General features: G+C 36.1%; 1 protein-coding gene across 2 annotated transcripts; it reads right to left on the bottom strand.

Moving 5' to 3' along the window:
• Positions 1–5,460: 5,460 nt before the first annotated feature.
• Positions 5,461–17,620, bottom strand: LOC115719037 (protein BONZAI 3). Of its 2 annotated transcripts, none has more exons than XM_030647921.2 (16): positions 16,930–17,620; positions 15,089–15,136; positions 8,902–9,050; positions 8,739–8,787; positions 8,230–8,286; positions 7,850–8,029; positions 7,602–7,736; positions 7,409–7,470; positions 7,190–7,283; positions 6,988–7,102; positions 6,753–6,829; positions 6,517–6,654; positions 6,270–6,434; positions 6,082–6,195; positions 5,906–6,002; positions 5,461–5,788 (listed from the first exon to the last, which is right to left on the bottom strand). In XM_030647921.2, exons 1-16 carry the CDS (start codon positions 17,095–17,097, stop codon positions 5,652–5,654), a joined length of 1,785 nt encoding a protein of 594 aa, XP_030503781.2. In that variant the 5' UTR covers positions 17,098–17,620; the 3' UTR covers positions 5,461–5,651. The 2 variants fall into 2 exon arrangements, with proteins under 2 accessions (XP_030503781.2, XP_060966887.1); XM_061110904.1 differs by having other exon boundaries at positions 16,967–17,103.
• Between the last annotated feature and the right edge of the window lie 573 nt (positions 17,621–18,193).

The following is an 18,193-nucleotide window of genomic DNA, read 5'->3' as shown; positions in this document are numbered from 1 at the left end:
CTAGGGCAGGAAAGAAAGTTAGTAAACTCAATAGGTCCATTTATGGACTTAAGCAAGCTTCTCGCTCTTGGAACAAAAGGTTTGATGAAATCATCAAGACCTACGACTTTCTTCAGAATGAAGATGAACCTTGTGCTTACCAACTCAAGGAAAATCAAGTGGTAGTCTTCCTGGTCCTTTATGTTGATGACATTTTGATTATTGGCAACAATATCAAGAAAATGACTGACATCAAGGAATGGCTTGACACTTAATTCGAAATGAAAGATCTGGGTGAAGCTGCATATGTTCTCGGTATTCAAGTTATCAAAAATTGAAAGAACAGATCCCTTGCTCTCTCTCAAACAACTTACATAGATAAGGTTTTAGAGAGATTCTTAATGACAAACACCAAAGGGGCACAAATGCCTTCTAGATTTGGTGTCCGTCTATCTAAGGAATAGTGTCTCACTGATCCTCAAGAGACAGAGGACATGAGAAGGGTTCCTTATGCTTCAGCAGTTGGAAGTCTAATGTATGCAATGTTATGCACTAGACTTGACATCTGTTATGCAGTAGGAATTGTGAGCAAGTATCGGTCAAATTCAGGACAGGAACATTGGAATGTTGTTAAGCATATTCTGAAGTACTTGAAAAGTATAAGGCAATTCGTGTTAGTCTATTAGGGTGGTGCTTTGAATCCTGTAGGCTATACCGATTCAGATTTTTAGGCATGTCTTGATGACAGGAAATCTACATCTGGGATGGTGTTTACTCTTGGGGGTGGAGCAGTGATTTGGAGAAGTGCTAAACAAACCGCAATTTCAAACTCTACCATGGAGGCCGAATACATAGCTGTCGCGGAGGCTGCTAAGGAACTTGTTAGGCTTAGAAAGTTCTTCACAGGACTTGGTGTTGTTACTGGAATGGAAAAACTACTGGTTTTACTTTGTGATAACACTGAAGCCATAGCCAACAGTAAGGAGCCTCAAAGCCACAGAGAAGCAAACACGTAAAAAGGAAATATCACATCATCAGAGAATATGTGGCAAGAGGGGATGTACTGGTGGAGAAAGTGGACACTGAAGACAACCTAGCTGATCCATTCACCAAAGTTTTGGCAGGAACTGCATTTGAAAAGCACCGGCTGAATTTAGGATTAATTGAAATGTACTAATTATTTTATATTGGTTCAAGTGGGAGTTTGTTGGGCTTTGTGCCCTAAATAAAACTCTATTTCAATGTAATCTTTATCGTTCAATTGTCAATAAAGAGACAGAAGTATTTTATCACTTATTTAGTGTGTCATTTGGTTCATGTTATCATTTATATGTTTATTTGATTTATAAATTCATCCAAATCCTTATCACATTGATATTCTTGTTTATTGTGTCGTCAGCACAGTGGAAAGTAATCAAGATTATGTGATTAAATATATTCCTAGAATTATCAGTAGACAGGGTTTAACTGATATGATAATCTACAACATAGTTTACTTGCACCTTGGATAAGTGCTATATTTTTTCCAGGGCATTGACTAAAGTAAAGCTTGGGTTGGATGCATGGAGTATGAATTGGAAGGGACCGATATTGAACTTGGATTAAATATGATAAATTTACCATAATATCTGTTCAATTCAATATCACCTAATTGATCCTAGATCAAATGATCTCAATCCTGACATGGTTAGGTTCGATCTCAAGAGTGTTATTCATGTTCTTTAATTTGTTAGTTAAGCCTACTTTTTGGTCAAGGTGATACGTACATTTTGGGAACATGGTAGTACAATTGAGTGGGAGCGCTAATCATAGATATGGAATCTATAACTTCTATCTGGACATAGAAGTGAAATGATGATTTCCTTCAAGCTTGGCTAAACAGAGATAAATGGTTGAGTACTCATTTCAGTGATTATGTTAGTTCACTAAAATATCATTTATAGGTGGCTAAGTGTTTTAAGGATAAAATACATTGAAGGGTGTAAAGGTAAATTAGTCCCTATGCAATGTAAATCATCTATAGAGGATCATTGATTATTGGATAATTAATAGCGTATCTACATCGTGGAACATATAGATCGTTCTATATAACTGAGAATGCAATTCCAAGTTCTATGGTGGATGTAATGAGGAATTAATAAGTTAGTGGATTTACTTGGTAAATTCTAGTCTGCTTATTGGAAGCTCGGATATATAGGCTCATGGTCCTGATACTAGTTGAGACAATACTGCCTGTAAGACTCAGTTAATTGATTTTAATTAATCAATTATAATTCTAAAATTAGACTTTGTCTAGTTTATGAATTTTCACTAAGCTAGGGCTTAATTGTAAAGAAAAGAGATTCTAGGGTCTATTTGTTAATTAAGTGACTTTATTAAGTCTAATTAATAAATACATTAAATGGCAATTTTATTTAAATAATTAATTTTAATTATTAAATAATTAGATTTGGCATTTAAGTTGTTAAATTGGAAAAATAGTATTTTTGAGAAAATAAGATGAATAATTGGAAAAATGGCAAAATTGCAAAGTAGGGCCCAATATCCATGGCCGACCACTTAATGAGAAATTTACCATTTAATTTTTTCATTATTTTAATGCCAAATAATTCTAACCTAACCCTAGGTGGTTTCCTATAAATAGGTAGTGAAAAGGAAAAGATGATATAAACACTTACCTTCAGTCAAATTTGAGCCACCTTCACTATACCTATTTTCGAAACCCTCTCTCTCTTTATCTCTTCAAAACCGAACCCTAGAGTGATTGGAGTAAGTGCGCACACACATCAAGTGGTACTCAATCATAGTGTGTAAGGCTATGAAGAATCCAAATTCAAGAGAAGGAGAATCGGGCTCAGATCATGGTGATACTCTGTTACAGAAAGGATACAAGGGTTAGAGATCTCAGCGCAAGGAGCCATTTAATTCCGCTGCAACCACCGTAAGGTTCCTCATACCTTTTATGTGTTTATTTCATAATCTTTTAGAAGTTCAGGATGTTAAAAACATACTTGTTAGTAAATCTAGATCCTGGTAAAATATATTCCAACATAGTGTCCCACGAGCATTTCTTCTCATTGCCCAGACCACCGTGAGTACTAGTTTTTCATAACCAATTTTCCCATGGGGCGTGTTCCACCACTCTCCTTGGACTTCAAAATTTTGGGTATAATCTTTCACTCCTTTTTATTTTTATTTTATCTCCTTGAAGGCTTGAAAGATGGCTCCATTTCAGGATTTAACACTAGTTTGTTTCTTGTAGAGTTTGTTCCCAAAACAGAGCTCGCGGATGAGTTAAGACAACGGATCACCTTTTACGAGCCTTTTTCCAAGGAAGAGTTAAGGGTAGAGGACTTGGTGACAACTAAACTATTGTGCCAATACGGCCTCATAGCCACATTCCAACGCATACGGGGTTAATGGCAGGGGTAAACCTTAGACCCTTAGCGACCTCAAAGAGCAAACTGCCATGGAATATTCCGTTGCAATAACTAAAGGAGCCAAAGATGAGGAACTTCTTGTCGCTGCCTAGAATAGTCACCATCACAAACCCCTCATAGAAGAAGAGGAAATCCAAGATAGGTTCCCAACACCATATCCATATACGAGCACTATTAGAATGAGTACTTCGGGAAGAGATAATCAGCCCTTCCACGTAATTCATACCCCCGGCCTATCTCAGATGTCGTTGGTAGACTAAGGGGATTTCGACCATTCTTTCTTAAGCTAGATCCTCGTAGATATCCAATGAAGGATTACATTAATAGGGTAGACCAATTAGTTAGGCACTCTAACAACCAAGAATTCCCCATGAAAATTGTTAGAGTGGGTCCTTTCCTTAATATGTTCTTCCCGGATTTTAGGGAATATGACAGCTTCATTGACTGGTAAGAAGTAACTTTGTTTGCAAGAGGGGCACCATATAATAACACATTTTACAGTTGCACTCACATGATATCTTTACTTGAAACTGTGTGATTTGCGTTGTTACTTTTTACTTTTTTGACTGATTTGTTTGTTGTGGTGTTTCAATTTTTCCAGATACACTCGAATCCAAAATGCTTAGTTATTTGATGAACACAATTAAGAAGGTCAATGTTGTTGCTGACAGCAAGGGAAAATAAAAGAAATTCTATGCTAAAAAGTAGCGAACCCTCCATCACCCCCACTCAAAATTAGAGACTCCACTAAGACCCAATTAACTTCCAAAGGGAAACAGTGGTGAGACTAAATCGTTGGCTCCGCCAACTGTTGTTCCTAAAAATAAGGAACCGATGATCCTCTCAGACAAAGAGGATTCTGGGGAAGGAGTGGTGTTCCCAAAATTTGGCACAACGTTGAAACACACCACTACTGCTCCCCATCCTAGATGCGAGGATAAAAGAGCCAAGCATTCTGCTCCCGAAAACTCTGAATCTACCAAAGCCCTGCTGGAAACCAACAAACACCCTTTTGACCCAACCACCAATCAACAATGCCAATGACAGGTAGCTGGTCCTTGTGACCCCCAACTCTTTGACCCAAATTCAATCCAAACAACACATAACCAATCGAGAACACTTCCTCTAGCTTCAGGCAGTCAAGCCATTTTTGCCTCAACTTTTTCTGCCCATCTAGCCAACGCCATTTGGGGGCCAAAGACGAGGGAGTCTACCTCCTACATAACTATGTCTAAGGGAGTTTTCTTACTGGTACTCACCATTATCGAAGTAACGCAACAACCAGTAAACTTTTCTCAACTCTCAATGAAAGCACCAAAATACACTGATTAATTAGAGCTTAAGGAAAATATAAAATAAAAAATGATAGACAAATAGATTTTTTACGTAGTTCAGACGTTAACAATCCCTAGTCCACGAGTCCAGCCTTGCAAGCGAGTGTTTAAATATTACAATTGTTTACAATGTTAACTCTGTATTCCTCTTATTTCTCTCAAAGAAAAAAGCTCTCTAGGAATTTTAGTAGAGGTCTTATTTCTGAACAATAGTGTCTGTGGATGTAATCTACACGATGACAGAGGGTTTGGGACGAGGTCTACGTTAGCAGGGGCCAAGAGGCAAGCAACAACGGGAGGCAAGAGCTAATTGCCATCATGGCTTAAGAGTGTAAATAAAGTGAAAATTTTGTAGAAAAAAAAAATAAAGAAATGAAATGACCATATATTTATAATTATAAAACTTTAAAATAATAAAAATATATAAATAAAATTGCATAAAAATTAAAAATCCCATGTAATAGCATTTTGATAATAAAAATGTCAATTTAAGCCGTGTGTAAAAATTCCATTTATTTATGTGATAGAACTCCTAATAACAAAATTATTCAAATGACATTCATTTTCTCTCTTCCTTTTATGTCCTTATAAATAGAGCACTTAAAATTAGATTTTTTTTTTTCGAATTCTGTTTTTTTTTTATAGGTTTTACACTTGTTTTTTATTTTCAGAAAAAAAAAATGTTGTTTTTATTTTTTCCAACAATGTGAAAACACCAAAAAGAACAACACTATATTTTTGTAAAAGAATCGTTGTTGGGTGAAAAAGTAAATTTTTTTGTCATTTTCCTAAATAAATCGACCAAATTTATTGCAAGTAATTGTAATATATACATACGTTTTATGTACGTATATATCTGTACACTGTACAGTTGGAAATCGATGAAAAGAAGTAAGAACTAGTTAGACTTAGAGAGAGAAGCGTGGGCTCCAGCTCCAGGTAAGTTGCAGGGCTTGATATCTCTACTACGAACGTAACTCAAAAACTGCCCAGGCAGCTCTTCCAAAAGGGCTTGAACAACTGACACTTCTCCTCCTATTCATTCAATCATAACACTTATTCACATTATTATTTGACTTTGTTACACTATAAATCTTATCTTTAGTTTACTATTATCTTAGTTTTAGTGTATTAATCATTTATGAAACTCACTTTGAACTTCTCGCATGGGAACAAACTGTACAATGTCTCGTGTAGCCATACGACCTGTGCTACTTTCCAACCGATTTCCATTATCAGCATCAAGAATCTGCCAAATTCAATTAATACCAACTCCATTACTAGATCAACTTAATTAAGCTCTATATCATACAAACTTTATTAAGTACCTCCATTTGTGAAAAATCTGCATCTCCAACCCCAACTATAAGAACCGAAAGAGGAAGATCTGATGCCTTCACCAATGCGTTTTTAGTTTCTTGAAGGTCTGAAAGGACTCCATCCTAGAAACACCACATTTAGCAAACAAGAACAAAAATATTTCATAGATATTCAGAAACTATGCTCTTGTTTTTACCGTTATAATGAGCAAGACATAGTATTTGTTTTCTTGATATGAGAGAGAATGGCCGGCAATTTGCGCGGCCCTGTCGACAACTTGGCCAAACAAAGTGGGTCCTGAAAGAGAAACGTTGCGCAAAGCACTGGCATAGGCAGTCATGATGCCTTCAATTCCTCCAACCTGTAATTTAAAACATTAAATTATAAACATATGACAGTTTAAGCAGAGATGAAACAAACGGCAATGGTTTATTTCTTATTACCTCAAACTCCGTTTCATTTCCACTCAAGTTAAAACAGTGAGATACGGTACCATCTGGTTTCCTCCCTCCAAATCCCCAGGCAGGAAAGCGCTTATCAGTATCATAAAACTGAATAACTTCTCCGACCTCTATTATTGCCTGCAATGAGTTTATTCGGTACTCCAATCAATAAATGTTTATTCTCACAACTTTTCATTTGTTAGAAACCATAATACACAACTACAAGAAAGGCATACTCGCTGGTAAGAATTTAACCGGCCACTAGGATCAATGTAGTGCAGAGAATCAGGCTGTCGGGGATTCTTATTTGAAGCTGGAAAACAAATAATTGTTATCGTCTTTAGACCATACTTTCCTAGTCAATATGATTAGACTAGAAAAGAGAAGACCCGTCCTTCATAATATTATCTACATATATGAACTCCTTTAAGTGCTTAAACATTTAGAGAAAATGTTAATAGAATTTATAACCTGTAAAATCAACAGCAACCATAAAGTTGAGCTCAAATCCACTAGAAATGTAATCAAGAAAGCTGAACTGCTCCTTCTCATGAAATCGGTCCACAAACAGCTGACCCTTCAGTACCTATGTAAATAGATTATTGAGTTCAATTACTAAAAAACAAAAGAAGTAATAAGAAAACTTCAAGTATAATGATGGTATGAAAAATACCTTTTCATGACCACTGTTGGATGTCAAGACGAAGTTTACACCAGTTCTTTCTTGGTAAAGTTTTTCCAATTGTGCCACTGACTTTTGGAGTTTCCTGGAGAATTGAACTTAAACATCAAATCTCTTTTTTTTTCTGTTTCCTTTCTCCATGCATTAAAACCATAACAATTAATCAAATTATAAACTCCATAAGATGGGATGATAAATATAATTAATTACCCAATGAGTACATGATTCCCGTTGCTATTAAAATCAAAACACTCGATAATCAATGGGTTATCCTGTATCAATTCAGAGCATGTCGTCAGTCAATAATCACAAGAAATAATAATAATAATAATAATAATAATAATAATAATAATAATAATTAACACTAAATGTTTTAGCTCAGAATAATGAGTTGACAGCTTACCTTGCTTCCAAATTGTTGCATATTTAATGATAATGGTTTCCAGATGGGGTTTAAGTTATTGTCCATTACTTCTGTCTTGCAAATTGGAACGGAGCCTCCACTCTCAACAATTCTGGAAATTCTTAAGAATGGATCCTAAAGTAGACATAAGATATTAAAGGTGAACAAAACAACTGAAAACTAATGGAGACATCGTACCAACAAAAGGAAGAAAAACAATTCTCAATCAAGCTGTTATACAGACATACACTTTTAGAAAAGAGGTCTTTGTTATCCAAGTTGGTACAACGAAATACAACATCAACAACACTTCGTGAAGCAATTGATTCCTCTGCATGGACAGTGAGTGATCCCAAGTTTCTTGAACCACCAGGCCCATCTTTGTTATGGAGATTTAAAGTTAAACTCCGGCTTTGTTTAGTCACAATCTGAAGTTATGGAATTACAAAACAAAAAAACCACATATTTGTATCAACATAAAGTATGTCTCACAATTGCATTATGCTATAGCTGAGGGGGCTACATTAACACTTCAAATATGTTTTAAACAAATTGTATACCATATTTCCAAAACATGTATAATCAATTACAAATTTATAGAAATTAATATGATCTGAAAACAAGTCACCTCTGAAAGAACACAGCTGGATTCTCCAAGAAAATCTTGATCCTTCAAATTCAACATCTGCAAGCAAGGGCGAAGCTAATATAAATATCTAAATGGGAGGATAGTACACTAGATAAAGTCCTAAAAAGTAGGAGTATCATGAGATGACATGAAATAGTAATCTAAATTACAATTTCATTTAAAGTTGGGTTTGAGTGAACTATTAAAATTTTATATTCATGTTCATCTTTTTTTTTTTTTTATCAATGCATTCAATTATTCAAATTTATAAATTTGCTAAATCTGACTTAACATTCTTTTACAAAAATGTTCACGATACGAAATTATGAAGATAATCAGAAACTCATACTGAAGAACCGTATGTAATGAAAGACAATTTGAAAAACATAATTAATAAAATTTGATGAGAGAGAGAGAGAGAGATCTGCATTGAACCAACTTGAAATGCGACACTAAAGCATTCCGTAGTACTGAGAACTTAAAAGCAAAAAACGAAAAACAAAAAATACCTTTACAGGTATATGGTGATATTTTGTATCAACATCATACAAATGAAATCTGGGAAAAACATAAAAAGGAAAAGTAAAGTTAAATTCTGCCTAAGAAAATTTACAAACAATATACTTCCACAGAACTATATAGAAAATTGAAATAATATTTAAAAGGACTTACATTAAAGGTTGCACTATCTCGAATTGGTATGTAACTGTAACTTTGCTTATCCATGTAGGATTTAAAGTATTCAGTATCACTTCTGTACGCCCTACTTCCTCAAGTCTACCATCACTTTTTTTAAGAAAGACAACAGCCATTGGATCACTCTGCAATTAATGAAAATGCTTTTCAGCCTAAATCATAAGGTCACATTCTTTAAATGAATAGCAGTTTCATGTGACACGATATGACACTTCATAGGTTCTGTTCGGCACAATTTTTATAAAAACGGTTAAAAAATAGATTATTGAAAACTTTATGGAGAAACTAAATTGGTACAAAATTTATGGAAAAACTACAGCTAAAACCTAAAACTGGTGTTAAGTTTAATATATATTTATTTATACTAAAAATATAGTTACTTATTTATTATATATTACAAAAAAAAAATTTAAAATAAGTACAAATAAATTATAACAAAAATAAATAATCTTTAAATCTCTTATTTTTTATTTTGTTTCAAAAAAATAATTTTATATTTCATATTTTTATTACATTAACAAACCACATCAACCTAAAATTCTTATATATTTGAGTTTCTAATTTATATTTTTATACATGTGATAAAAATATAATTTAAAAATACTATAAATAATTTTTATTAGATACATATAAATTTATATTTTGGAAAAAAAAACTAAAAATATATAAAAAATAAAAAATTTATATAACATAAGTTTGTTTAAATTTAATATTATAATGGACTATATTATAACATTATCATTATCGTTATAATGGTATCTTAATAATTCAAAATACTTTAAAATTTATAATTTATCAAACTTACAACTCAATTTTTTTACACAATTTTGCTGCAGCTGTTTTTTTTTACAGCACAGTTACAGCTGCTTTTCCCCACAGCACAATTGTGCTGAACTGGCCCATAGTGGTGCTATAAGTGCACTTTAGCATTTCTCAAATCATAACTTAGAGTTCTAACAAAAATTAAAAAAATACAAAGAGCATCACCATCAAATAATAATCAAACGTCCAAAGATGCCATATTAGAACAGGGAATTGTTACTCAATGCTAGGTGTAGCGTGCCGACAAAGATGGCACAATACAAGGGCCAAGTGGTGGCGCATGTTGACGTGCATGCTGGTGGCATGTTGATGCCTAGTTTGTACGACAGTGATATTTTCGTAAATATCTTCAATATTTTTCGAATTGGGACGGGATTTGGTATTTGCCATTTATTTTGTTCTAGGAATACAATAGCGCAATCAAATTTGAAGAACTTTGACAATTGGTATATGTTGATGACCATACGTCTAAAGAGCAAAATCATATATGTTCCTAGTAGAAGGCTAAAAACTTAGAATGCTCCTTAAAGGGAGAGAACCTAATGTCAGCTCTCCACCACCACTTGGCACCTCGGTGCTAAGTGGGTTACTACTCAACAAGACTAGTAGGGCTGGCATATGAGGACCATGAGAGGACTCATATGTCTCTATGAGTTGGAGTACTCATGGACATTATCAAGCCGTTTCTGTAGTACGTTTGGAGATGCTGCCAAAGGTTAGCTAGTACGTTTCCATTGGCTTTTCGGTATGCAGCATGCATGAAACGTGACCCCGACATATATTGTGGTGCGCCTGGGCCATGAGTCTCAACACGAGATGACGCAGTAGTCATTCGTGGGCAAGTTGGCGTACGCACATGAGACGGATGCACCATGCTAGAAAGAGTCAGAGGTCTGATGTATGCTACTACATTGGTGGTTTGTCTCGAGGGCCTGCCAACATGCGTGGAGGCATGGTGCCTTGAGAATTAGACCATGGACGTATGAGAGTCCTTGGGCCATGAGAGAGACTATTCAAACAGTATCATATCAGGCATGACTAAAGGTGTCGACACGTCATCTTGGTGTTGGCAAACTTGGCATCTGGCTACACATGCTACCTTGGTCACGAGTGACTAGGTAAGTGACAGTGTTGGGATTTTGCCTTAGCATAGTGAGAACTTATGAACAATGTGAGTATCTTGGCTAAAGCGCCTAGACCCATGGACGCACTCATAGATGCTTGTGAGCATGACTTAGGGAGAGTTATTTGAGGGACAGAAGTGTGCATAAGGCACACGGTCGCGTGAAAAATGAGCTTGTTATTACTCAGATGGTTGGAAGGCTGCTACTTGAAAAGGCGAGCCCATGACAATTAGTATCAGAACCATGCTCATCTCAGTGGTAGGTGAACTTGGTTGGGCTATCCTACAGATGATGTAGGCGTGAGGAAGGATCGAGAGGATTCGAATGCTTAAACAAGTTGTCGTTGAGCCAGTTAGTTTCTTAGAGCAGATCAGTAGGCTGAGACCGAGTTGAGACTGGGTTGCTCTTCTTCGTGGGAATACTGGACATCCAAGAGGGGGACAGCGATGGTTAATTTGAATCAAGTTCAGGGATGCTAGAAAAACAACTACCATGTGCAATTGTGGAGAGGTACTACCAAATGGTTAAAATTTGTTGGCGTAGTACAAGGTTTGATTATGTGGTCCACATACAGTATGTTTGGTTCACTAGGCCGAGTTTGCTTGAGTGACATTGTAAGCCGCAAGAGTGCTTTTGTTGAAAAGGAAGCTTCTTGGCATGGGTGTGGAAGTATGGCAGGAGCTGTCAGACACTTGTTAGTCACGAGAGAGGTCGAGAGTTGATAACCATGATGATTCAAATTGGGATAGGCATAAAATGCATCAATTGCTAGTTATGCATGCAAAGAGGGGCAGCACATGAAGACCAAGTGGGCAGATGTTGCAATTGTCAGAAGACAGACGTACTTGGAGGTATTTGCATGTGACTTTTATTTGATCCAGACGAGAAGCGTCGAGACAGTTGAGTGGGAAGTGTTGGCTTGTAGAAAAGCCAGTGGGCATAAGTCACACAAAGGCATCGATAGAGATGTTGAGTTGTGGAATGAATGCATCAAAGAAGCCAGCAGGGCTAAGAAGACTGAGCGTAAGTGTTGAGATGACACTAGAGTTCGAATGGAGACCGGAGATTTGTGCCAGTGAGACTTAGTGGTCATGTGAGCCTACGAAGGTCAAGAGGGGTGCTGGAGTTTGCATGAAGGCCAGAGGGATGCACCATTGGAACTTAGTACTTTAGGGAAGCCCTGAGGGGCGCGATGCTAGTGTGAATTAGATGGATGGTTGGGTGGACTACGCACGTATGTTGAAATCGATAGGCATGCTGCATGAGATAGTTAACTCGAGAGTCAAGCCCTTCTAAATTGCAACGAAGTGCATGAAGAGTTAGGGCTATCAGGCATTCGCATGTGGGCATGTTGTCGAGGACGCCAACAAATGAAGTGGGGGAGAGACCTTCACAGTTCAATCAGCAAACCAGTTGTTTGTTACAAGAATCGAGATGAGTATTATGGAGATAGATTGTTGTTCAGAATGTAAAGTCAAGAAGACTCAGGACACAAGCAGTGCCAGTTATTTAGGGTGAAAGTTAGCAGAATTCAAGTACTAAGATAACACCATGGCAATGTTTGCCTAAGGTGAAAGTTAGCAGGACTCAGGTACTAAGGAAACATATTAATGTCGAGGGGCGAAGAGTCAATATGACCAGGCACTAGTTCAACATCTTCATCAAAGTGACATGTGTAATGGAGGGATCGCATGTGAGTGTGCAATTAGCTTGCAATCTATACCTTAAGAGATATGCTTCTAAGAGAAAAGTTTTTCCCAAGTTAAGTGGAGGAGCCTACAAATTCATATATTTGAAGAACCAGTGTACTTGTTCAGTTTTGGTGTGTGAATCCAGAGGAAAATACTACAACAGATGGGTTGTTCAGTGCAAAGACATGCATGATTGTTGCAAGCTGCAGATAGACAATATGCATGGGCATAGGCTGAGATCAAGATTGAACTAGTTTGCAACATGTTATGTGTGTGCTTTGTATTTATAGGAACACTAATGTTGTATGGGACATTGTAAGCCGGATGGTTCAAAGAGCATATGTCGATGGGAGATAGCGAATTGGGATGACTTCAAGCCTTAACAGTAAGAAATCGTGTTAGCAAGTTTGTCAAAATTTAGCGAGTTCTCAGAGGATGCAAGGTGGATTTGGGTGATGAACTTGTGACACAATGTTAGAGAGTTGACAAGAGCAAAAACAAGAGGGCAAATTTGTGGTTTTGAATGGTTGCTAGATCATTGGCCACTTTTTTAGAAGCTCAGAGGAGCAGTTTTGCATTGGGTAAGAGGGACCTTTTGCATGAAGTCGTGGGTGTGCGTTAGGGATGGAGGGCCAGTATTGAGTACTTCGCAAAGGTTTTGGGTGCAAGAGTGCTTTAGGTGTTGTATTGGGTGCAATTGGCTTGCGAGCCTCGTCCAGGAGCACCGCCTCAAATTTTGACCTTTGACAAGAGTGTCGTGGTCGATTGCCATAAGGAGGATGGTGTGCCATGGAGTTATCGTGTGAAGTTTCTGGAGAGACTTGGCTTTAGTAGAAGCATGTTTTGTACGTGCAATGGGGTACGGTGGGTTTGCGAACCTCACCCTAATTGTTGCACCATACTTAGTCCTTGTCAAAAAGAATATGCATTGGACAGTTAGCGAGTGAGCTACTATCTGAGGATGTGTAAGCTTCAGAGTTAGTGTTGCAAGGGCTAGCTGGTAGACTGGAGGGACGATGTGATGGTTTGGAAGGAATTCATGTTGGAGGAAAGTGCGGAGGCACTAGTCCATGGGTGAATCTGAATAGCGACAGTGGCACAGGTTCTTTGATCAAGTCCAAGAGCAGGAGTGGGAGATCGTCACCAAAAGGATGGTTCTACGGAGTCAAAATCAGGAAAATTTGCTTGTGGTCCGTCAATGAGGACATCGACATGTTAAAGTGGGGGAGAACGTAGCGTGTCAACCAAGATGGCACGATACTAGCTAGGTGATGTCCATGAGGTGATCAAGTGGGGGCGCATGTTGGCGTGCATGCTAGTGGCATGCTGTTGCCTATTTTGTAGGATTGGAGCATTTCCGTAAATAACTTAAATATTGTCCAAATTAGGATGGGACTTGGTATTTACCATTTATTTAGTTTTTAAGAATACAATAACGCAATCAGATTTGAAGAATTTTGAGAATTAGTATATATTGATAACCATATATTTATAGAGAAAAAATCATATATGATCTTGGTAGAAAGCTAAAAGCTTAGAATGCTTCTTAAAGGGGGAGAACTTGGTGTAAGCTCTCCACCAACGCTAGGCACCTTGGTGCTAAGTGAGCTACTACTAATCAACGAGACTAGTAGGTGAGACATATGAGAACTACGAGGGGACTCATATGTCTTCATGAGTTGGCGTACTCATGTAACTCATAGACATTATCTGGCCGACCCAGTAGTGCGTCTAGAGATGCTGCCAGAGGTTAGCTGGTACGTTTCCATTAGCTTGTTCTTATGCTGCTTGCATGGAACATGGCCTAAACCTCTGAAAGACATTGTGGTGTGCCTTGGCCATGAGTCTCAACATGAGATGACGCAGGTACTCATTCGTGAGCTAGTTGGCATATGCGCATGGGATGGATGCACCATGCTAGAAAGAGACAGAGGTCTGGTGGCTTGTCTCGAGGGCCTACCGACATGTGTGGAGACATGGTGCCTTGAGGATTGGACCAACGACATATGAGAGTCCTTGGGCCATGAGAGAGATTGTTTGGATGGTATCAAATGGGGTATGACTAGAGGCATTGGCACGTCAATTTGGTGTTGACATATTGCCACACATGCTACCTTGGTCGTGACTAAGTGAATGACAGTGTTGGGATTTTGCCTTACCATAGTAAGAACCTATGGACAGTGCAAGTATCTTGGCTAGAGAGTCTCGATGCATGAATGCACTCGTGGATACTTGCGAACATGACTCGGCGGGAGTTATTCGAGAGGTGAAAATGTACACGAGGCACACGGTCGCGTGAAAAATAAGCCAATTATTACTAGAATGGTTGAAAGACTAACCTTAGCTTAGAGAAGTCAAGGTGACGCAATAAGAAAAAGAAGTTTCTAAGAAGCACTAAATCACTCAGCTCAAGTATCATCATCTTATTAAAAAAAAAAAAAGCATGCTCAATATACTAGAATTTCAAACTAGAAAATATTATAATGAATCCTCTTTGCATCATACTTATGAATAATTTTTAAGTACCTTAGAAGTGATGTCACGATCACGTAAATTAGAGCCCACCAGAGATAACTGCAGCAAGAATTTGGAATGAATCAACAAAATGACAAAAATGTTATAAAATGCTGAAAGTACTACCATTAGAGCATCTCTAATGGTAGCACCCTTAAAGGATGCTAAAAATTTACACATCATTTAAAAATATAATATTTTATTTTATCTTTCTTCCACATCATTTTTGACACTCTTACATCTAAAAACACTCCAATGTATAGCACACTTTAAAATGCTATAATTATAATCTCACACATTATTAATTAATATATATGCTCTTAGGTGTCATACTAATAACAGCTAATTTGCATTATTGGTGCTTAATAGTAATGCACTTTTTTTTAATACAAAATTATTCACAATAAAACTTTTATTAAATACATTAGAGCTTCAACAACACGGCTTATCCTTAAAATAATATTAAATTTCAGAATGTTGTAATGGCATGGGCATAGCACAAAACTATAATTAAATGCTTCGTCAACCCTTGTAAAAGGCAACTCGATATTAGAGGTCAAAGTAAACATGTGTCGTGTGCATTGGGGAGTCACACATCAACGTCACCAAAGTTCACCCCAAATGAGATACACGTCACAAACAATGTGTCGTGTGAAATAAAGTATTCACGTTACAAACAAAGTCAATTAACTTTTTTTTTTTTTTTGAAAAACAGGAAGAAGCTCCCCCGATTTATGTCTAAGGCAGTGCCTCTTTCTCTTTTTAGAAAGAAAAAAAAAAAATAACAAGCACTTTGTTTGTAACGTGATTGCTTTATTTCACCAGTATTTGGTTTGTATCGTTATTACTTTATTCCACAAAGTCAATTAACTTATTATATTGCCTAACAAACTAAACTCAACAACCAAATTGAGGAGTTTTCCTATACGGCATCCAACATAATCAACATTAGAAATCCAAAATACGCAAGAAAGAAATGCAATACCAACATAAAAAATTCTTTTTTAGTTTTTGCAAGAGGACGATGGTGGGGAAGTTAATTTTGTGGTTTTTCTTGAATATGTCAATACAATACAATAAGACTACAACTAATTATACCATTACAATCAGGTGTTTGGTAAAAAATAAGTGATGGAATCTGTCTAATATCTAAAATTAAGTACAAAAAAATTAGGATTTATGTTTGTACAACTTTCAGCTTAACCATGGAATATTGACCAACTCTCACCACCACTTAACTTGACTTTTGGCTCTATATTTTTATTTGGACACTACACCACAATTACTAAATAAAATATAAAGATGTTTTTACTTTGAATTGTATTAGTAATTGTCACAAACATATATATATATATAAATATATATATGTATATTTGTGATTAAATGTATAATCTATTTTGTAGTTAGACAATCGTCGAAACACACACATGAATTACTTTATTGACCATGACAACTATGATCATTATTGACCATGACAACTATTTTGCAGATTTATCTTTTCATTGTTTTTCTTTGAACAAATTTCACTGCCAATTTTCTTTACTCATTTTAAGAAAAGAAATAATAAATAAAACTACGAAATAAGTTCTGATGAGAAGAATTGAAGCCCAAATTCGATGAAAGAGCAAACAAACAAACAAAAGACAACAAATCTGCGACTTTAGTCTTCTCTTTTCTCTCTCCTCATTTTCCCCTCAACCAAACAGTCTCAAAAAGAAAGAGAGATGGATAGGGATGAACAATGAACAGAATTGAGTGGATGAACTGTAGCAACACAGAGCCTTCATGGGTTTTCTTAATTAGAAGAATTGGCATAATTAATTAATTAACTAATCAATTAAGTGATAGCATACCTCGAGTTGAGTGAAAAGAGGAAGAAGAGAACGAGACCTGTAGAACAAATCGACAGCGTCATTGGGACCACCGCCACTGTTGGTGGGAGCGTTGAGCTCCGTGGGTCTCGCCTGCTCTCCTCCAATCCCTTCCTTCCCTCCTTCCAAATCCGAAAAGCAACCTCCCATCTTCTTCTTCGGAAAACCTAATCACACGCACTCTGTTCTTTCTGGGTTACCCTTTTTATTTTTATTTTCTTGTTGGGTGGTTACCTATTTATTTAAAGTAAACCTAATAATAATAATAATAATAATAATAATATAATCTCACTTGGCCTTTTCATTTGCCAAGCTCACAATCGCATTTTTGTAACGTAATATTTTAGAGTCATAATTGAAACTTTTCTTTCTTTCCTCCCCAGTTTCTCTTATTTGGTGATCTATAATTATATGATGACTCCTAACCTTGCTATATACGTTTCAAATAAGTAATAAAATATATAATTATAAAATAAAAGACTCGGATCTTTTTTTTTTTTTTTTGAAAGAACTTGTATTGCAACCAGAAGAGAAGATACAATGTAAAGAAGGTTACAATAAAGAGAAGACTCGGATTTGTTTGTTTTTAAAGTCATCACTTCCCTTGTCAAAAAAAAAACTCATCACTTCCCATTTGAATCAATAAACTCACTCTTACAGGAACATGGTTGTATTCCCGGGAAAGAACCCAATAAATGGTAAGTGGATATATTTTAAGAATATTATTATTGAGTACCAATAGTTCAATCTTTTACAAGTGACGTCTTATAATTAGTTAATAATATTTTTTAAAAATTATTTTTATTAAGTTATATAGTATCGATATTTACAAGGTCGGACGGCGGGCTAGATCTGTGTGTAGAACCCATACTTTTTGGGGCCCAAAATAAAAAATAAAGTTTCAGTAGGTTTTTATTTAAGTAAAATTAAATGCATCATAAGTCATAAATATTCATAGTTTAGTTAATTAAAGTGTATGATATATTATACAATTTTATGGGTTAGAATCTTATGACACTTGATATTTAATTACACCAATAGCAGTATAATACTAAAAATGATGCTAAGTTCCGGTAATACTTTTTAGTGTTTCTCATCTTTTAAGGATGGCATGACTAGACTTTTTTCATGGTCAACTCAACTCAACTCCATCTCATTACATTTTATTTACGGTACCGTATTATGGTTATGATAAATTATCAAAAAGTAATTCCACATTTGATGTTGAAAAGCAAAATTCCATAGA

This window comes from Cannabis sativa, chromosome 2, assembly GCF_029168945.1.
Source record: "Cannabis sativa cultivar Pink pepper isolate KNU-18-1 chromosome 2, ASM2916894v1, whole genome shotgun sequence".
Lineage (NCBI taxonomy): Eukaryota > Viridiplantae > Streptophyta > Magnoliopsida > Rosales > Cannabaceae > Cannabis > Cannabis sativa.
This window is presented reverse-complemented; position numbering and strand designations above follow the sequence as displayed.